Genomic DNA, 23272 nt, shown 5'->3' with positions numbered 1-23272 from the left:
AGCTTTCTTTTCAGTTACTTCTTTCCCTCCTTTCTCACTCTATAAACTAAATACAAATTATTAGGGTGCCCTAACCTTTTTCTGTTTAATATCTTGCTTCTAAAGAATGTATAGAGTGCCTATCTCATTTTGAATAATTTAAACTATAGTTACATATAGGTAAACAAAGAAGAGGTAATCAAAATGAGAAACAAATATATAATGCTCAGCATGCTTTGGTGAGTTGCTGAATATTAAAATACCTTACAAATACTGTATAAGATGACTTCCACCTACATGAGAATCTTCCTTCCAGACTCCTCATTAATGGTGTCCAAAATCATTACTTCTTGGGTCTCTTCAGATCAATAGACATCCACACTCCAGATATATATTAAATTTTAAAATAGAATTTGCAGCTAAAATATAACGTCATAATGGCAAATTTACAGGAAAAGGTATTTTTCAAAAAAAAAAGTTTAATCATGTCTTCCCTTATCAAAATAATATCCACATTTTCTGCCTCACTCATTCTCTGCTTTTTCCCCTAAATTAATATAAATAAATGAGTTCTGTTATATTTTTTTTTTAATGGAGTTTCGCTCTTGTTACCCAAGCTAGAGTGCAGTGGCGCGATCTCAGCTCACTGCAACCTCCGCCTCTAAGATTCAAGCGATTCTCCTGCCTCAGTCTCCCAAGTAGCTGGAATAACAGGCATATGCCACCATGCCCAGCTAATTTTGTATTTTTAGTAGAGACAGGGTTTCTCCATGTTGGTCAAGATGGTCTCAAACTCCCAACCTCAGGTGATCCGCCTACCTTGGCCTCCCAAAGTGTTGGGATTGCAGGTGTGAGTCACCATGCCCAGCCTTGTTCTATTCTTACATTATCACTTCTTACAAGTATCACAATTGTCAAAGCTAATTTTAATCATAAAATGCACAGTGGACATCATTAAAGGGTCAGCAACTGAAGTGCTATATGAAGAAACGTGCAAACAGTGACCATGGAAATTAAAGAATAAACACTAACATTAGCAAGTGCCTCTGGAACTTGCTTTGACAAATTCTCACAGTTGTCTGTTCTTATAAAAACAGAATAAAATCTGTGTGACTTATAATACGACATTGCTTTACAATTCATTAGCACAGTGGTCTCCAAATTTGGGTTGCCCACACCCAACAGTAATATATAATCTAATCCACTTGAGATTTCGGGAAAATATTAGAATTTACCTTTACCTTTATCTCATTTTTTCAATTTATATTTTTGTGGGTATTTTTTTCTTTTTTTTTTTTTTTCTTTTTTCTTTTTTTGAGACAGTCTTGCTCTGTTGCCCAGGCTGGAGTGCAGGGGCATGATCTAGGCTCACTGCAAACTCTACGTCCTGGGTTCATGAGATCCTCTGGCTCAGCCTCCCAAGTAGCTGGTATTACAAGCACGTGTCACCACATCTGGCTAATTTTTGTATTTTTAGTAAAGACAAGGTTTTACCATGTTGGCCAGGGTGGTCTCAAACTCCTGACTTCAAGTGATCCTTTCCCCTCAGCCTCCCAAAGTGCTGGTTTTACAAGCATGAGCCAATGCACCCGGACATATTTTTGTGGGTATTTTAAAAACATGTAACATTAGTATAATAGTTTGAATGTGTTTATATATAATATGTAATATATATGTATATATACATACTACTTATATACAGCTATTTCTTTAAAATTTTTATCAGGAAGCGCATACTCAAAAACGTATTTTTCTCTTTTTTTTTTTTTTTTTTGAGATGAGGTATCGTTATAATGCTGACCTCAAGTGATCTTCCTACCTTAGCCTCCTGAGTTAGCTGAGATTACAAATGTATGCTACCACCCTCTGCAAAACCTGAAGCATATAAAAACAGTCTGGAAGTTTTTATATTATATGATAATATAAAAACAGTTTGGAAAAATGTGACAGTAGGGCCACTTTTGGCCTAGAGAAAGTCATTTTCTTTTTTGCTGCGATCAGAAATGCTAATTGATTCAACAATGCTATTTGAAGGATTGTAGTTGAACCACAGGTCTCTCCACATTTGCATCAAATCTACTAGCCATCCTTTACCTCTTCCTCAACTTGTAAATCTGTTCAGCAGAAGACTTAATTCTGTATCTAAGAATCCTTAATATTTTTCATCACAGAATAACTTTTCTGTTAATTTTCCAACTTCCCCTTAACATTTACCTTTAAGATAAAATGTTTTTATAAGAACAGATACGAAAAAATGAAGAATTCCAGACATTAACTTTTTTTTTTGAGTTCTCAATAGCAGTTCTGGAGACTAGAAGAGCTGGCCTATGACGTGTGTGCCCTCTGCATTAAGCAATGATATATCTGGGGTACAGAGACCTCTTAACCTCAGATTCACTCTTCCACCAGCTCTTTTGTGTTTTCCATTATTGCTTACTTTCTTGATATCCAGAGATCACATCAGCATTAATCTGCTGCTTTCTCATGTCTTTTCTCACTTCTAGTCTCTTACGTACACAATGATTCTTTATTACTTCTCAGTTCTTTCAGGACAAGTCGATATGTATTTTTTTCCATGAAATGACCAGATGCCTTTGTTTATCTTTGCAAAGCCAACATCCAACTCACTGTCTGGCAGACAATAGGTGTTCAATAAAAGATAGCTGAACTGAAGTTTGTTTCTTCAGCTCCTAATTGTTTTTCTGTTGTTGACAAGTACTACAGTCACCATAGGCTCTCCATGGTCACTTACATGCCCAGGCCATTCCAAAAGTTTGACTTCCCAATATTCATTCATTCAACAAACATTTATTAGATGCCTAAGTACTCTTTAGACATTTATAGCCAAGATTTACTGCCATGAAAAATTTAATAAATGCAAAACAAAAGCAACAAATTTAACAAACAATGTTCAATTTATCATTTGCTAAAATGACTTTATCTTTGATCAGATGCTGAAGTAAGTTTAGTGACAGTTCTAACTAGTTATGTTAAAGTCACTAAAAAACCTATATGGTACTATTCTGGTAGCAATTATCAATTTTCAGGAAAAAAAATTCAATTAAACGAAAACTGACCACTTACACTATACCAAACTTAAAAGATAGTTTGTATTACAAAAGTTCCTTGTCAAACGAACTTAAGATTTACCATCCTTTTGAAGATTAATGACCTACAGTAACATAGAGAAACAATACACACTAGAAATCAAGAACATGGGCTGCCTAATCTACGAAGCTCTGTTTCCTTATCTGCATATAAGATAATAAGAGTAGATTCTTGGCTAATAGGGTTGCTATAAGGAGTCCATACCATATACCTGCAAAAGTGCTTACACTATGGAACAAATAGTAAGTGTTATTTTAGCATATAAATTTATAAATTTAAGTCTAAGAAGTACTACAAAACTAAATTAATCCAGCATTTCCCAATTTGACTATGGAATTCATTTTCCTATAGAACACTTACTAACATTCTCTGCTACTTTAGTTGTATGCTGATTGCCATTATTTTCCAGAAAGAATTTATGGTATCAAGTTATATGAACTAAACAAACCATGAAATTATGAAAATTTCAATATACAGGAAAGTGCCTCTAATTTAACAGGAAAGTAACTGCAATTTAACAGACAGCAAGACTTCTCTAGTACCTATCCCCTTCCCTTACCTTTGCCCTGTTTGTTCTTTCATAAGAATGTCAAGTGATCCCTAATTACACTGGTACATTTGTGCATGTAATCAGAGTCACCATTCACTGCAAAGCACTACGCAACAGATAACTTTTAATCAGGCTTTAAAATTCTAAACATATCTTCTTACAAAGATGAACACAATAGGTTTTATTGTGGGTCATTTCCAAAACAAAGCCCTTTAAAGGAAGTCTTATAAGTTTACTGCTTTTATACTCTATATTTCTATGGCTTGAGAATCTCCCATCAAATATTTCTAGTTAGCAAATTATCAAAACAAACTGTGGCAAGCAGTCTCTGAAATGGCTCCCAATGATCCGCACATCCTGAATTCATGCCCCTGTGTAACTGTCTCCCCATGAGGGTTGACTGGACCTAATAACTCACTTCTAATGAGTAAAATGCAGCAAAAGTGATGGGACATCACTTCCAGCATTAGTCACAAAAAGACCAAGACTCCACAGACTTCTCTCAGAGCTCTCTCTCACTCTGAGACAGTGAAACAAAGGGCTGAGGGAAGCCCATTGTCATGTTATAAGCTGCTTACAAAGAGACCTATATGGCAGAAAACTGATGTCTCCAACAGCCAGTGAGGACCTGTGAGAATAACAGCTACAAGAGTAGGTTCTTAAGTGGATCCTCCCCTAATCAGGCCTTGAGATGACACAACCCCAGCTCAATCTTAATTGCAGCCTTGTGAGAGACCCAGAGCCAGAAAGAAGACCCACCTAAGCTGCACTAAGATTTCTGACCCACAGAAACCATGAGATGAGAAATGTGTGCTGCTTTAAGCCACTAAGTTTTGGGATAAACTAATATACAAGTCAAAAGTTAACCTTAGAAAACTTCAGCAAAAAATAAATGTATTTAATCTTTTGGACACAATACCTCAGATCATTCAAAACACACTGTTCGATTTTAAAATACATTTCCTTCTTTTTTTTCTAACCCTAATTTTGCCTATTTTCTTAAGTGACTCTCCACAGATACATCTGTGTTGTTAACTAAGCTTTCCAAGAGGTATAAAAATAATGGTAAAGGTATTGTGAAGGCAGAATACCTAACATAAAGAATACTAAAATACTAGGTCCAATGGACTTCTCAGATAAGCAGGTCTTAAAGTTGATTTTGTTATATATATGTATGTATATCAAACAAACTGATAAGAAAACAACCTCTAAAACTACCTATTCCAGGTGGTAAAATGAAAGAGAATAAATAAAAAAAATAGAAAAAGGAAAGGAACGAAAAAAATGTTCATTCAAAGAAACAGAGGGAAAGGTAAGAATAGAAGACAAAATTCAAACACACTAGAAACTATGATAAAACTTTTCAGTCACAAAATGAGCAGTAACAATGTGAACTCCACTGCTATGCTCAGGGCAACAAAACCACTAATTTCTCTTATTTAAATTATTTGTTGATCAAATACCTACACTTTACAAAATTTCACTAAAATTGACAGAACATGCAACCTTGAATGCAATCAACATCTCAATCTAAACAGGTCACAGATTCTGCACACACTGACATCTAACCTTTTTTATGTTGGCCCAGAAGACAATGACTTAGAGAGCAAAAGCTTTATATCCTATTCCTGATGTGAAACACCCCAAGCACTCCAAATTCAGTTTTAGCATAGCCCTGGAAAGTTACCAGGTATTTATTCTCTTATTTGCCCAAGTACTGTACACAGGATACGCTTTAAGTGTTACCCTCACTTTGCCTACCACTCCATGGAACATTACGGCCCCCATCATCTCTACTGATAATGATCCCCCTTCCCCTGCTTATTTATTTTGTTTAGTCTCCTTCCCACAAGCCCTACGAGAATGTTCACCTAAAGGCACAGATTTTGTCTGTCTTGTTCCTGATCTATTCCAAGCAACTATTTCAGTATCTGTATAAAATAGTCCATCAGATATTAGCTCAATATTAAATTATAGAAATAAAGAATTTCTCATATGACCAAAATACAAAACAGAGTGTACTAAAGAGAAAAGAAAATAAGTTTTTTAACCAGAATTTTCAAATATTAAATATTTTTCTGAATTTTTTTTTTAGAAAAGCAACATTTCAAAACAAAACCAAAAAAACACAAGAAATTAAGTACTTTAAAATTTTGGCTAAGGTTTCCCATTAAACTTAGAAAGTTTCCTAGTGAAGGCCAGTAAAGGTCCATAAAAGAATTACTATTTATGTCTTTTAAAAAGACACTTTAACAAGAAATACAAATCAAAATGCACCTATATTGAACTGAAGGCACCAAACTAGTCCAAGAACTGCAGAATTAATAATTCATCCTTTAAAGCATACAAACACATCAGACACAGAGTCTAGATCAATGCTGTATAATAGAAATAAAATGTGAGCTACATACCTAATTTTGTTTTCTATAAGTTACACTGAGTAAAAACAAGGAAAGTGAATTTTAATATTATATTTCATGTAACCCAATATGTCTAAAATATTATCTCAAACAGGTAATCAATATTTTCAAATTAGATATTTAACATTATTTTTCTCATATAAGCCTTCAAAATTTCAAGTGTGTTTTATACTTTATAGTACACCTCAATTTCAAATGCTCAACAGCCAACTATGGCTAGTGGCTACCACACTGGACAGTGGATTTCTATATTCTTTTAGGTAACAGTAAAATATAAAGGCATGTTGTGTTTGCATTTAAATATTAAGAGAAATATAGAAAGATATCTTCTGTTTTAAATACTAAAATTCATATCAAAGAATTCTAAGCTCTACTTTTTAAACATAAGTTTTATTTAGTTATAACTCTTATTACAAAATGCCTAGAACTCCACTGAAATTTAAAAGACTCAATAAGACTTCCAATGAAATACAAATTACACAGCCATGTATGCTTAATTTGTTTCACAGAGTGGTAATAACACTTTGCACATGTGCATTTAATATCTGATAAAGGCTGGTTCATGCCTGTAATCTCAGCAGTTTGGAGGCTGAGGCAGGAAGACTGCCTGAGACCAGGCTTTCGAAACCAGCCTGAGCCACGCAGCAAGACTCTCATCTCTACAAAAGTAAAAAATTAAAAATTAAAGAAAAATATCAGATGAGGTAAAAAAAATTAAAATAACTTATAATTCTAAGAATAATAATTCAATCAATGACATATTGGCTGTCAAATATCTGCAAAAGCTTCCTTAATACTTTTTCTTATATATATTATGTACAATTTTAACTGCTTTTTCCTTTGAGGAAATTTTTAATGACTCAGGAAATGTGGATTTCTGCTATTTTTCATATTTAAATATTTTTGTAATTATGGGGTGTTATGATTTGAATGTTTGTCCCCTCCAAAACTCATACTGAAATTTGCCATTGTGATAGTGTTAGGAAGTAAGAGGTAACAGGGAGGTTTCAGGAGGTAATAGGGCCATAAGGGCTCAACCCTCAGGAGAGGAACTAATGCCCTTATAAAAGGGCAAGTTAGACCCCTTTTGACTCTTGGCCCTTCTGCTTCCAACCAGTAAAGAGAAACTGTCCTCCCTCTGGGGAATGCAGCATTCAAGGAGCCTTCTTGAAAATAGAATCACCAAATCTGCCAGCATCTTGATGCTGGACTTCCCAACTTCCACAAGTGTGAGTCAATACATTTCTGGTCATGATAAATTACCCAGTCTACAGTACCCTGCTATAGCAGGACCAGACTAAGAAATATATGGATATATCTATATTATATATTAATATATGTTATTTATGTAATGATCATATATGTATATGTTTATATAATATTTTATATATGAATATATTAACATATAATATTAATATATAATATTTATATATGAATATATTAATATATAATTGGAAATATATTTGGTCTGTCCTGGGTTCCAGGCACAGAGATCCTAAACCCCTTGAAATTTCCTGATAGGTGTGAGTCTTTTGAGTTTATGCTAACAAAGTGATTTAGGATGGGACCCTACATAGCTTCAGGATATGGCTGGTTACCAGAAAGACCAAGTAATTAGAGGGCTGTAACTTTCAGTCCCACCCACTGACTTCAAGGAAGATTGAGCTCTAAAACAACTCTGTTACAAGGTTCAGGATTGGAAGAGCTTCTAGGCTGGTGAGCATACCAAGGTGCTGGGAGAGTGGAGAGGAGAAGAAGACACGGAAGCTCTCTGAGCACTGCCCCCATTTCTTTCCCTGGGATGTTCCTGAGTTATATACTTTATAATAAACCAGTAAATGTAAGTAAAGTGTTTTCCTGAGTTCTGTAAGCCATTTTAGCAAGTCACTGAACCCGAGAAGAGGCTCAGGTTTTGGGTTAAAACCTAAAACTGCAGAGTATCCATCTACTTAACACTGTATATACTCGGAGTTGATGTGGAATTTGTTTAACAAAGCTAATCCTGCCATACTGTAAATGACTAAGAAAATGTATGATAATAATTTTAGAAAGTCTCTTTGGCTTAGAGAATAAATTACCTCTATAAATTACCTCTATTTTATAAAAATATAAGAGAGAAAAGGAGTAATGATAATGATGTTGTGAGAATGAATTATCCACTCAATATAATAAAATGGCCCACAATAACTGACTAGTTTACATTGTTTTCCAATAATGGTAAAGCTCGTTATAATCCATCAATTTTACCTCACTCACTCTTCCTTATGACCAACAGAATATATACTTCAAATACTTTTTAAGTTGGAGGCTCTGTAAGATAGAATTATCATATAGTCTGTTTCTATTTATTAATAAATAAATAAATTGATCTACTTAGAATCAAAAGTCATGATTTTGGTATCACTGGTACTGACTGAGCTCTAATCAAAATGACTGTAATCAGAATAAAAAGCAGAATCAACTGATGCAGAGACATTAAATATAAGACTGAAAATTTAATATCTGATTTAACAAGCAATTAACAATCACTAAGTTTCTTAGCTAGAAATCACTAAGTTTCTTAGCTATCACACTCTCAAAGTGATAATCATGATGGATTAGAAAAGAAAAACTTAGAGACAATAATCTAGACACAAGATAATAAATACCTAAATTAGAAGAAGCAAATAACTAGAATAGATAAGAGGTAGTGAAAAAAAGGAAGAAAGAGGAACAAATTTTAAGAACACAAGAGCTTAATTTACAGCAGGGGTTGGCAAACTATAGCATGTAGGCCAAATACAGCTGGCTGCTTTTTGCAAATAAAGTTTTACTGGAAAACAGCCAAGCCCATTGATTCTTGTATTGTCTATGGCTGCTTCACACTATAGTGGTGGAGTTGAACAATAGCAACTACATGGCCCACAAAAGCTAAATATTTACCACCTGGCCTGTATTCGTTTCCATTCATTATAGGACTGCCATAATAAAGTACCACACAGTGGATTGCTTACAGCAATATAAATGTATTCCCTTACAGATCTGAAGGCTAGAAAGAAATTCAAAACCGAGGTGTGCACAGAATTACGCTCTCTCAAAGGCTTTAGGGGAGAATCTGTTCCATGCCTTTCTCTTAGCTTTTGGTGTCGGCAGCAATCCTTAGCATTCCTTGATTTGCAGTTACATAAAACTAATCTCTGCCTCCACTATCACAGAGTCGTCTTCTCTCCTGTTCTGTGTCTCCATATGGTGTTCTCTCTTAGCAGAATACCAGTCATATTGGATTAAGGGCCCACAAGACTCCAGTATGACTTTATCTATCCGCAACGACCCTATTTCTAAATAAGGTCACATTCTGAGGTGCTGGGGTTTAGGGCTTCAACATACGTTTTTAGAGGACACATTTCAACCCGTATCTTGGCCCTTTACAGAAAAAAATCTGCCAACAATTACTTTAGAAGAATAGAATCGAGAAGTAGGCCCAGAGGTACATCTGAACAATAAGAGATTTAAAATAGCAAAACTGGGATTTTATTTTAAACATACTAAGTTTAAAGCAACAGTAATTGCCCTCTAAAAACATCAGGCAGAAAGCAATACATATAGGTCAGGGATCTGGATTGGCTTACAGAGAGAGGAATCAGGAGTAACCTGAAAATGGATGGGCATTCTCAAATAAACGTGTATAGCAAGCCAAGAACTGATCTTTAGAGAATGTCTCCGCTAGACAACAATGTTACTACAGACTGTCACTGTTACATCACATGAGATAATAATGTAGAAAATAATATAATTTAACATTATATAATCTGAAAGAGAAGCAACTCAACAGTGACAAACCCAGCAAAGGAATTGAAGAGGCCTATGACCAGGAAATTTGGTTGAATGAGACAACACTCAAAGAAGACAACTTTCATGGAGAAACTAAGACAGAAATCAGACCAATAGGGGAAACAGGAATGCTTAAAAACTAAAGACAGTAGGTACAGTAAGATACCAGATTGGTGGCCTCCATTGAACCACATTTCCTGGTTATCTATATCCTTGTAAAATCTTCTTCCACATAGACTCTGAGCTTAGCTAAATGACTTGTTTTGGCCAACATATTAGCAAGCATTGGCAAGCAGAGGCATGATAAACACTTGCACATGGGAACTTGCCTTCTTGGAACACTAACTGCTGTGCTGTAATAAAGCTTGGGCTAGACTCCTGAATGATGACAGGTAACATAGAAAGAGATTGTGCAGAATAAGAGGCTGTCTTAGATACTCCAGCCCCAACAGAGCTCCCAAGAGATTGCAACTTCCATAGTGACCTCAGCCCACATCTAAGGGAACAGAAAAACTGCCCAGCTGGGCCTGGTCAACCCATAGAATCGGGAGAAATAATAAACTGTTGTCATTTTAAGCAACTATATTTTGGAGTGGTTTGTAAAGCAACAATAGATAATATACGGTCAGAATAGGATACATGTTTGAGAAATACAAGAACATGAGAGTGAAAATTTTTATAAAACTGGGAAGACTTGTATCCAAATGGGGGGGGGAGCAGAAAAACCATGTAAATATTTATAGAGGGTAAAATTATCATGTTAAAAAAAAAAAACTAAAGATGTTGAAGATGAAGGCAATGAGCCACACGAGGAAAGAGAAATTTTACGACTAGAAACAGAAATGCAGTCATTCTGTTCTAAGACAGTAGCAGGGAAAACATTTCTACCTACTTCATCACTTTCATCTACTTCAATTCCACCATCTTTGTCGTCATCCATTTGTTTATGTATTGTTTGAAGAGCTTCTAGACTAAATCTGTCTTCTTCTGTAAAGCATGGTGGACTCAGTGACATGCAGGGATCTGAAAGAGAACAAAGGGTAATTACTAACTTGCCATACCAAAATAAAGGCTATAGTTACTGGAATTTAAAAGAAAACCAATAGAATTAAACTTCAGACTAAGAGGCTTTAAGATGTCTAGCAGAATATTCTTTACATCAAAAGTATAATATATGAACACAATTGACTAAAAATAAATCCAATTTAATTAATATTAGCCAACTACAACCAGGAGTTATGCCAGTATTAACTTCAGGTTATCTAAAATCTCCACATGTTTAACCATTTCTTCTTATCCAACCTCAATATTTACTAATCATGATTTACTAATCATTCCCCCCACTCAAAAAAAATGATGGTCTCCTTCCATTAAAAAAAAAATACTTAAAAAAAAAAAATCACAGAATACAAAGTGCTCTGTTTGCACAATCCAGTTTAATCAAAATGATTCCCAGAAAGTATCACCCAAAAAAAGGAAAGGAAGGCCGGGCGCAGTGGCTCAAGCCTCTAATCCCAGCACTTTGGGAGGCCGAGGCGGGCGGATCACAAGGTCAAGAGATCGAGACCATCCTGGCCAACATGGTGAAACCTCATCTCTACTAAAACATACAACAAAAATTAGCTGGGCGTGGTGACTCGTGCCTGTAGTCTCAGCTACCCAGGAGGCTGAAGCAGGAGAATTGCTTGAACCTGGGAGGCGGAGGCTGCAGTGAGCCGAGATCGTGCCACTATACTCCAGCCTGGCGCCTGGCGACAGAGCAAGACTCTGTCTCAAAAAAAAAAAAAAAAAAAAAAAGAGAAAGGAAATGTAAATAATCACGTGACCCTTTTTGCTTTCATTTTTCTATTTAAGATAATCCAAGAGTCTACCCATATTTCAAAATACGTAAGTTCTTAGATTCAACGACGACAACAACAAAGAAAAGAAAAAGACTAACCAGATTTTTTAAAATCTTGTTCTTCATGTTATCTTTAATATACATTTATTGGTCAAACCTCTCCCTGTGGAATAAATGTGAATCCTCACATTCAGGTTGTCAAAACCTAAGTTAGAAAGCATGAAGCATTTTTCAATGGCTTAAAATTAGACTGATGGAAATTACTTCCTCTGCACATAACTAGTAAACAACCTATATATCAAAATGGAAAAGGACAGCCAAAGCTTAACTTACACCCAATCTGGCTGACTGGTGGACTGACAAATTCTAGGAACTTACTTCTCTTCTACCAAGTCACTAAAATAATATTCCTTTAAAATGTCATCAGAACCACATATATTTCCAGAAATAGTATGGCCTTAAAGTTGAAAGTGGTTAACATAAGAGAAGGGATAGACACAGTTTAGTTATCTCATCAATTGTTAGCCTATCATCTGGCCCTACTATGAATTAGCTATCATCAGTTACTTGTGGACAAATCACTTGTCTTTGTGTCTTAGTTACCTCATTCTTAAAATAAAGCAAGTAGCAACGCTTACTAAGATCTATTGCAGCTAGAAGGGCCTAAAGAATATCTAATTCTGTGCTTGGGGAAAAAAAGCTGGGAGAAGAGAAGCCAGTATTTGAGGCCCACAGATAATTTCATTTTCTAAAAAATAATTCAAACTGATATTACCTAACATGTTCCAATTACAGCTGAAAAAATATTTTGGTGATTTAACATTTTTAATAGTTTTAATTTAAAATCTAATTTTAATTTCTTTAGCCTTGGAAGGAAAGTAAACAGAAGAGAAAGAAACTATAAAAGTAGGAAATGTAATTATAAGTTTTGTGTGATATATGAACATGTTTACATACAAATATTTAAACCACCAGTCAAGATTTGCTAAAAGCCAAGAACTTACAGGCATAATGGTCTATTTATATAATCCCTGATTCACAAAACAATCAAGACCCTGATATGCCCATAAGTTTGAATTTATCTGCAATTGTTTAAAAGATCCAAAATAAAAGATAAGATCTCAGGTATCAAAACAACATTTAGTGTAAAGATCTGTATATAATGTGTAATTGCCTCCAGCAGACCTATTTTTTACACATAGTTTATTCTGCTATAAAAAAGAAAAAAAAGTGAAGGTGTTCACTGCAACTTGTATATAAGGAAAGGGCCAGCATCTCTCACTCTGATTAAACAGGCTTTGTTGTTAAAGTCTGTAATAGGAGTCAAAAGTGAGGGATGTATAACCACAGGAAGCTTTAAGAGAAATTAGGAGCAATATGACTTGAAAAAGTCATATGAAAATAAAATTGGTAACTATTCACTTAAATAGGCATATTTCAGAAACACTTATTAGCTAATCTAATAAATACGGTCTCTCAATTCTACTTCAAGATGTTATTAATATTTCTCCATGAAGTCTTTCATAAACACTATCTCCTAGTGATCACTTCCTTCTCTGCACTCTATTCAACCTACTCCACAAATATTTAATGGGCACCTAACGTGTCAGGCACCGGAAATACCATAGTGAACAAAAGAGACAAAAATCCTTATAAAACTTATATTCTACTGGGGACTATGAACCTAACAAGATAGATAAGTAAATGGTATAGGCATGTTAATAGTGGTAAATATTAAGGAGAAAGTGAAAAGCAGATAAGAAATGTCAAGGGATTTGAAATTTTTGATTATATCTTCATTTTCTAATCATTCTCCCTCAGCCCTCACTTAATGCTATACTTGATTAATCTTTAATTGCCTTATGTGTCATTTTTGTCCATATAACTAAGATTATGAACAGGGCAGGGACCATGTCGCTCCACTTCTCACATAATACCTAGGACTTAGCTGAACATATTTTAAGCCTCTGATAAATTCTGTTATGTCATATATTAACCAAATCACAAACTTCTAGGTTTCTATCCTGTTCAAGGCAGTGACAGGCATTAGGAATTAAAGAGATAGGGAGTATCCAAAGTCAAAACTCACAGTTTAGTGAGAAGGAGGACATGTAGACTCCTACAATGTATTATGTTAGGTAAAAGTTTTCTAGAGGTAAACTTGAGGAATTTTAAATCAGCTGTAGTTGATGACCTAGAGAAGAGATAAAAGCATGCCTAGAAGCAGCATCATATGTTCAGTGACATAAAAAAATACATGAACATTCAGAAAATTGCAAGTGGTTTACAGAGACACCAATATACAGAAAACAAGATCAGGTGGAGATGGCTAAAAGGCTAGATCTCTAAAAGCTCTGTTTTTCATACTAGAATATTTGGATTTTTATCCTAAAAACTTTGAGAAGCCATTAACAGATTTCAAGGAGGGAACTAACACAATCAAATTCATTTAAAATCTGCTAACTCTGGTGACAATGGAAAGGGATGATGGCAATTCACCAGATCCCTCTGGTGACACTGGAATAAGATGGTGGCAAGACTGAAAGACACAGCTGACACTCATCCTGGCAGCACTCTACAGACCATGCCTCCAAGGAACAGAAATGGTAGATGATGTTTCTGCTCTAGGGTTTGGTGTTTTGCCAAGTTGGAGCAGCAGAAGGAAAGACAGGAGTTGAAATTATGGCAAGAGTGATCCATTTCTTCACATAAAATTGTATTTCCTTTGCAGTATGACTTAAGGCTGTTACAAATCTAATTTAAAATAGCTGTGAATTCTGAACTCTATTACCTATTCTAATGTCTCTTTTCATTTCTTAGTTGTTTACCTTCTAGGTTAATTCACCACATGTGATCATTTTAACTCAAATTAGCTGGCCTATATTTATTTTAAAATATACAACCTGCTTAGAAAAAAAAAAAGAAAAAAGGTCTATGCCTATAATTATAATGATTTTAAAGACAACTGCTAAAATACCAATCTCATTCTCCTTTGCTTATATTTTACAGACACTTTCTTTAGCTACCCAAAATACCCCGGTATACATCAGGTACTCAATACCAGTACATCATCCTCATCTAAACAGAATTCACTTGCTAATTTAAATACGATATGGGGTGCCTATAATATGTCAGGCTCTGTGCTTGGTGCTGGGCACACAAGGCAACAACTAAGACAAATGTCCTCGTGCTCTCACCTTGTGTTAAATGCAACATGGTGTGACACAGCTTTTGATTTTATATGCTAAGCATTCTTTCTTTTCTCTGGATTAACAGCAGCACTTTGCGCTGAGGGAAAAGGAACCAGCTGCAACAGAATGAAACCTAACCCAAGTCAGCTATCAACACCATTATTAAACTCCACCTTGTTTTCCTGTAATTAGAGCCAAATGCTCAGCATGGTTCTAAAGAAATAAAGTAAAATTAATTAAAATTATTTCACCCATTAAGAAATATCTACGACAGGCCAGGCACAGTGGCTCACGCCTGTAATCCCAGAACTTTGGGAAGCTGAGGCAGACAGATCACCTGAGATCAGGAGTGCGGGACCAGCCTGGACAACATGACGAAACCCCGTCTCTATGAAAAATACAAAAATTAGCCAGGCATAGTGGCACACTCCTGTAGTCCCAGCTACTTAGGAGGCTGAGGCAGGAGAACTGCCTGAGCTTGAAAAGTGGAGGATGCAGTCAGCCAAGATCATGCCTCTGCACTCCAGCAGAGTAAGGCTCTGTCTCAAAAAAAAAAAAAAAAAGGTGGGGGGTGGGGAGCTGGGGAGAGATAGCATGGGGAGAAATGCCACATATAGGTGAAGGGGAGGAAGGCAGCAAATCACACTGCCACATATGCACCTATGCAACAATCTTGCATGTTCTTCACATGTACCCCAAAACCTAAAATGCAATTAAAAAAAAAGGAAGAAACATCTACTACATTCTAGAAACCAATACTATTTTACGTACATAATTTATTTTCTGCAACCTGTATGGGGCAAATGATATCTCTATTTTCCAGATGAGGAAATAAGACTCATGAGTAACTTGCTTAAGATAATGCTCCTAGAAATGACAACTGGGATGCTAAGTCTTTACAACTCCAAATCCATACTCAAGCATCAGAACATAAATGGGTCAGTGTTACCAGCATCAGAGAATTAAATACTGCTATCATAGATATTGTCAGGACCTGGCTGAGGAGCCAACTACACCAAAAAGCATAAAGGTGCCCAATGGAAGGAGATCATCAGACACTTGCAGAATAGTCACAATCTAGAATACGTATCTATACTTTCTGCCTTACTTTTCCTTTAGATAATGTATCTCCACTTCAATTCACACTCCCCTTGAACAAACCATTATATTAAGTATATTATATTGTATCATAACTTTACCCTAAACTTGATTGGGAACATGCATTGTAGTAATTTTTTATTCTCAGTATCCACCACAGTGACATATTTATTGAATGGTTTAAGTATATGTAAATTAGAAACCAAAGGAAATCACTTCCAAATACAATTCATTTATGTAGCAAATATCTAAATGCCAGACTTTAGGTTAGAAGCCGGGTATACAAAAGGTAAAAACAAATAAAGTTAAAGATGGCAGATGCAATGACAGATATAAGTAATAAATATATAGTGGTGGCAAAACTAAGGGAATAGTCATGTCTACATGCATAGCAAGAAAGGCTTCAAAGAGAAAGTGACATTTACATTGATTCTTGAAAGATGAGCAAGTGTTCTCTAGAAAGATAGGTACAGGAAAGAACATAAGCTGCTAATGATTATTATATAACAAAAAGGTAATAATAACTATCAATATGGAGCATCCTTGTATTTATATTGCATAAAATATACATATATAAAAAATTAAGTATTACACATTTCACTTTGCCTACAAAGTAGGCATTATTCTCATTTAATTAGATAATTAACGGAAAAAATATAAGTGAAGGTCTACAGAGTCTCCTAAAGTGACAATAAAGGAGAAAAAAAGTTAATAAATTATTCACTGAAAGACCTAACTTGCAGTTTCCTCCATTTGCAAAGTTCTTTCTCCTTTCATTCCAACTTAAATGATCCTCCTCAGAGGCTATCTTATTTCCCTAAGATAGTCTTTTCCTTCACTCTACTTGTTTAATTTTTCTTCAATGTGCTTTATCACCATGCAGTATTTGAGTTTATTCATTTGCTAACTCTCCTGCCATAATGCAACCATGACACCACAGACTTGATCATTCCTCTTTGCCCAGTGCCTAAACCAGTATCTGACACACAGTAAGTGCTCAAAATATATTTGTTTCTTAAGTTACTTACCTAACTGGATTTTCAATATAAATATATCTATTTACTAAATTACTCACCTAATTGGATTTCCAAAATGTTTGAAAGAGAAAAGATTTTCAAGCAATTATTTGGCTGATCAGAAAAGCAAGATGGAGAAATTAACAAAACTCCCTTTCGACATTCAATTCAAACCTAAGTAGTTAGTAGAAATCTAGTAACATTACTCTTCTGCTTCAGTACTCCCCTAGGTCTAAAGTATGAATTCTATTCATTGTCAAATTTTATTGTTTAAATACTTATTGAACAAAATATGCAGCATACCATGTAAAAATAACCAAGGGGAACTTCAAAATATTGAAGACAGTCCTTAAGGCTCTTATACTCTAATAATAAAGTGAAAACTCCATGAAGTCAAAAATTAAGTCTGTTTTGTTGATTACTATACAAGTAATCAATAAAATACATAGTATAATACTATACATAGTATATTACTATACACAAAATTGCTACACATATTACTATACATAAAATTACTATACATAGTATACTATATTACTATATAGTATTACAACTGTTACACATCTTATATGTAAATTATTATTGTATGTTACGAAATCTACTAAATAACTTGCCTGACTAAATTTTACTTGTAAGCAATTGCATTTTCAGTGACCTTATGGAAAGTGAAATTGGATTTTAGTAATTGGGGTTAGAAAAAGAGAAAACAAGAATAAACAGAAATAGGAAATAAGATGAGCTCTGGAACCCACAATAGTCATAGACTGGCTAGCAGGCTGGTTCTCAACTGAGAGTGCTAGGGCCTCCTCCCTGCTCGTTCACCCTCTCTCAACTGCTACTGGCGGTCAACGGCGGGGGTGCTGTGGAGGGCAAGAATACCGAGTAACTTTAATGCACAAGCCTGGCAAGTCCCACACAATAAAGAACTATCCTCTGCTATCTCAACAGTACTCCCTAGTGGAAAGAAAAAACACTAGCAAAAAACAGGTGAAGTAGCAATCGAAGGTGAATGTGTCATTTTCATTTTTAATCTATAGTATATGTTTGCTACCAAAGAATGCCTATCACAACAGTCTAGGCAGGAAGTAACAGAATTATAAACTACAGAAATTGCAGCGGGGATAGAAATAAAAGATCCTACTCAAGTGAGAACTAAATATATTGAAAAAAAAACCAGATAAATATGACTGATATTTCAGGCCTAAAAGTCATTCTAGGCAAGACAAAGGTACATTTTCATCTATCTGGCTGAGCCACACCAAACATAGAATTACAAAATGCATCAAATGCTATTCCCTTTGCCTTCACTAGAGGAATAAATATGCCTTTTCCATACTTTGTCATCCTAGTCAATTGATCTATGTGGGGAACACAGTTCAGAAACTAAGAGCTTAAGAAAGAAACGAAGCTGAAAAAAGTAAGTGAAGTCTTTAGAGCTAGCTTCCCTCCTGTAACATTATTTAAGTCAGCAAATTTCATGCAGAAAAGAACAACCAAGAAGGGGAGCCAGGTGATTCTTAATCACAAACCAAGGACTACAGCCTGCTAAGTGTTTAGCAGCATATGCCGCCAAGAACTTGGCTTATCACGCTGGCAGCTATTTAATGAATCTCATGATTAGGATTTTAATTACTACCACTGAGAGAAATAAATGTTGTTTGTATTTACTACTTTCACTAATCGCTCAAGCATTTATCAAATCAAATACTTCAATATTTCAAATATTCAATATGAGTATTTTCAGAGTAAATTCTCCAGAAAATTTTCAGAACAATTCTTTGGTGTTATTTTTCAATATACCAAAGACCTGATTCAAACTCAAAAGAAGAGTGAATATCCTTCCTTCTCTTCTGATATCCTCTCTAGGACAAAGTCTATTTCATATTCCTAGTATTCCCTTTTATTTCCAGTATCTAGCATACTACCAACACCTAGCACATAATAGGATTAGTGGATATTTCTCCAAGAAAAAGCAATGCATAAATAATAAAAGCTGCTGCATATTTTTTAGAGAAAAATGAGTTTCAGTCTTTTATACATGTTACCTGTTACATGATGATAGGCATTCAAAAAATGCTAACATTTATTGAGTGCATATATTACATGCCAGAACAACAAATGAGAAAGGGAAAATTGTAACTAAGTATATACAATGCTATACCAGGAATGCTATAAAAAGGTACGCAGAGGACTCTAGAATCTCTGATATCTATTCAGACTTTTGAAAAGTTCAACAATTAAAAGAGACAGACCTTACCAACAGAGGACTGAGATACCACTGCAGATGTTCTGTCATTATGGCTTAAGTATTATTCTGAAAAGAAAATACAGAACCTTTGCTGAAAACTCCTTCTAACTGATGACTGCCTCTTGGAACTCTGAATTTCTGTAATCACTCACTTCACATAAAAAACACCTGCTAATTTACCTAGACCCTAGCAAAAACAAAGTAATTTACCCTGATTGTTAGCTAAAAGTTCCCCTAAATAATTGCTAACTTCATCTATACCTTTCAAATGTTTTAAATCTACTATCACACAAACTCAATTCCTTAGATCCCTTGCCACTTTCCGGAGACATTTTTAAATTTATCATATTCTGATTATTTCACTCCTACGTATTTCCCCATCTGTCCCCCACCACACTACCACCAAGCAACTTAAGTTCCTGCTAATCTCAGAGCCCCTCTAAAGGTGAGAACCAGAAGGTAATGCCTCTATCTCAACAACTGTCATATTAATATGCAATTCATTTACTAACACACTCCTCTATCCAAAAAATAGCTACATTATATTCATGGTTAGCCAATATGTTCCTTCAGTGTATCTAAATAAATGAATAGGTGTATTCTTACAGCTGTATTTATCTCTATATTCAGTGACAGCTATCTAATTCTTTTTATTTATTTATTTATTTTATTTATTTATTTTTTTGAGACAGAGTCTCACTCTATCACCCAGGCTGGAGTGCAGTAGCATGATCTCAGCTCACTGCAACCTCTGCCTCCCAGGTTCAGGCCATTCTCCTGCCACAGCCTCTTAAGTAGCTGGAATTACAGGCATTTGCCACCAAGCTCACACACTTTTTGTAGTTTTAGTAGAGACAGGATTTCACCATGTTTGGCTAGGCTGGTCCTGAACTCCTGACCTCAACTGATCCTCCTGGCTTGGCCTCCCAATGTGCTGGAAGTATAAGCATGAGATACTGCGCCCAGCCCCACAGCTATCTAACTTTTTCCACTTTGTTTTATACTATAAATTCCTAGAAAGCAATAATGTATCTGTATATAACATTGTAGCATCTGTCATATCTTGGAAAATAGTTGACTAGGTGCAAAAAAAAGAAAGTAAACAGGTGCATGCATATTTATTGACTCCTGGTTTCCAGGGATGCTACTGAAAATTTGCTAAAAAACGTCTTAAACAAAAGATATGGGTGCATACATATGTATAATTCACAGAAGCAATTCCCAACTTTTCTCCAAAGGTCAGAAAAATCTCATTGATATACACAAGTGAAAGCAAAGTGACTAAAATAATTAAGAAACAGGATTCCAAGCAGCAATGGCCCTTTTGAGACCATATCTCATGCCATTAACATTTTGATTAACAATGTTATGAGCACAGAGTAGTGGAAGAGATTTGCTTATTTCTATTTATTTTGTGTTGTTTTGGAAGGAAGAATATGGTAATTCCAAGCTACAACCACAACATTGTGAATGTACTCAGTGCTACTGAATGGTACACTCAAAAATGGTTAAAATGGTCAATTTTATGTTATGTATATTTTCCACAATAAAAAAAGCTACAACCAAACACAAGCTACAGTGAACAATGATGATTAATATTATCTTAACTATATCAACACTAGAGAAATAAAGAGAATACTGTTAGTTCCAGGCACTGATCAAAGAGCTCTGTTGTACTTCTCTCTCAGTGCAAGAACTTTTAACAACCATTATGCAAAATAAAGTAAGGATCACAATTTTACAGATGAGAAAGGCTAAACACTCATATATAGAGGGGAAAAAAAAGCTTTCAAATCATTCTCACCCTGCCACTTACTGCATAACCTTAGGAAAGTTGTAACTACTTTGCCTTAATTTCCCCACCTGTAGAATGGAAATGATAGCATCCTTGCAAGGCTACTGTTAGAATTAAATGATATATCTTTGTATAAAACACCTAACAGTATGGCACATATTTGTAACTCAATAGATAACTAAATACTATAATGGAGAGAGTATTTAGTTATCTATTGAGTTACAAATATGTGCCATACTGGTTATTAACTAATTATTGTGGGCACCTTACCACAGTAAGTGGGTAAGGTGCCCACAATAATTAGTTAATAAATGACACAGTCGCAATTCAATGCTAAGTCTCCTGAAATCTAAGTCTAGCTTTTTTTTTATTACTGCTACCTTAACAGTTATCAAAAATATCTGTTATTTTCCTAAGAGACAAGGTCTCACTCTGTTGCCTAGTCTGGAGCACAGTGGTGCAATCATAGCTTACTGCAGCCTCACGCACCTGAGCTCAAGCAATCCTCCTGCCTCAATTTCCCAAAGTGCTGGGATTATAGGGATGAGCTAATGTGCCTGTCCCCAAAATATCATTCTTTCATTTAGAATGAAAATTGGACTTTGTTCTAACTCTTTGGACTGATTCCAAAACTAAATATAGTCTAAAATACAGAGAGAGGATAAAAGTGAGAATAGAGCATTTACTGTGTGATTATTATATAAAACAATGATTGGGGCCGGGTGCAGTGGCTCATGCCTCTAATCCCAACATTTTGGGAGGCTGGGGTACATCACTTGAGGTCAGGAGTTCAAGACCAGCCTTACCAAAATGATGAAATTCTCTCTCTCTACTAAAAACACAGAAATGAGCCAGGCATGGTGGCACGCACCTATAATCCCAGCTACTTGGGAGGCTGAGACTGGAGAATCATTTGAACCTGAGACGTGAAGGCTGCAGTAAGCTGAGATCGCACCATTGCACTACAGGTTGGGCAACAGTGAGACTCTCAAAAAATAACATAAAGACTGGATACTTTACTTGATTATCTAATTCAAATACCCTGTTAGTCTCATATTACCACTTCTCATGATGACACCAGGGTTCTCATAGGAAAAGTAATTTGCCCAAGGTTAAACACCTGGTTAACTGTTTTGCTGCAATTCAGACCAGATCTGTCCAAATCCAAAGAGCTCTATCTCTCCCTATATCTCTCAACCTGTCAAGAAAAAGGTTTACTAGTTTTAAAAATACCCAAAAAAAAAAAGAATATTCTGAAAGTAAATTCCAGAACAGGAACTCTAAAAGGAGGTTCATTAAAGCTATCACTTCCTAGAAGTGATAGAAGTATATAACCTCCAAAGCACTATTTTCAAAAAGGAAACGCTCATTTAAGACATAAGTTTTGCTACGTGTTCATTGGATTTTTTTTTGTTTGAACAATTATTTTAGAAAGTTCTTAATGTTTCTAAGTCAAAACATTTCCAACTGAGAAGCAGATTCCCACCAACTTGGTCTCAGCAACAAAAATGGGTAATTTCCCTTCCATGTACTGTTCCAAACTAACAGATTTGCAAAGCTATGCTACAATCATAAGTGAAGAGGGGAGAACTAGACATACGTGCACTGTGCTGGCAGCACAGCAAGGGAAATGAGGCCAGACCAGAGATTTGATGTTCAGTGATATTTGTAAATTAAGTATTTTTAAGTTGGGAACTGCTTATACAACATGTAAAGAAACAGCCAACCAATACCTTTTCTTATGAATAAACCTCCAAAAACGGAAAGCCTCTATTTTTGTTTTGTTTTGTTTTGTTTGGGGAGAGGGAAGTCTTTTAAAACTCTTCCGTATTAAAGTTTTGATAATTTAGCTTCTAACACACAGGTCTCTAAACTAATGTACAGTTGCAAAGTGTACTGAAATCTTTATTGGTAATTAAAGCATCAAGGCAGAAAACATAATTGTGTCTCTGAATTTTAAAGAAACTATCTTCCTAGTTTTTTTTTTAATAGCCTCTTTAAGATATCCAAAAGCAAGAGAGAGAAAATGGAGACTTCAGTACTTGTTAACAGCCTGCAAAAAGTCTTCATGCAAAAGCTGAATCAGGCAAGGCATCTGTTTAAGAGTGTATGAGAGAAGTGACAGCTAACTCTTAAGATCATTAACTTCATTCTTCACTATGGTCCTTTCTACCTATTCTAAAATCCATGATTTTTTTAACACCATATAGTTCGAAC

General features: G+C 35.2%; 1 protein-coding gene across 1 annotated transcript in view; it reads right to left on the bottom strand.

Moving 5' to 3' along the window:
- STIM2 (stromal interaction molecule 2) overlaps nucleotides 1-23272 on the bottom strand; it is a 162894-nt gene that overhangs the window by 95107 nt on the left and 44515 nt on the right. The window contains exon 2 of the mRNA XM_021668210.2: nucleotides 10760-10890. Within this exon, the coding sequence (XP_021523885.2) occupies nucleotides 10760-10890 (131 nt within the window). The remainder of the gene's footprint in view (nucleotides 1-10759; nucleotides 10891-23272) is intronic.

Source organism: Aotus nancymaae, unplaced genomic scaffold (assembly GCF_030222135.1).
Source record: "Aotus nancymaae isolate 86718 unplaced genomic scaffold, 86718_ANA_hifiasm-v0.15.2.pri h1tg000006l, whole genome shotgun sequence".
NCBI classification, from domain to species: Eukaryota; Metazoa; Chordata; class Mammalia; order Primates; family Aotidae; genus Aotus; species Aotus nancymaae.
The sequence above is the reverse complement of the archived record's forward strand: the minus strand, read 5'-3'. Positions and strand labels throughout refer to the sequence as shown.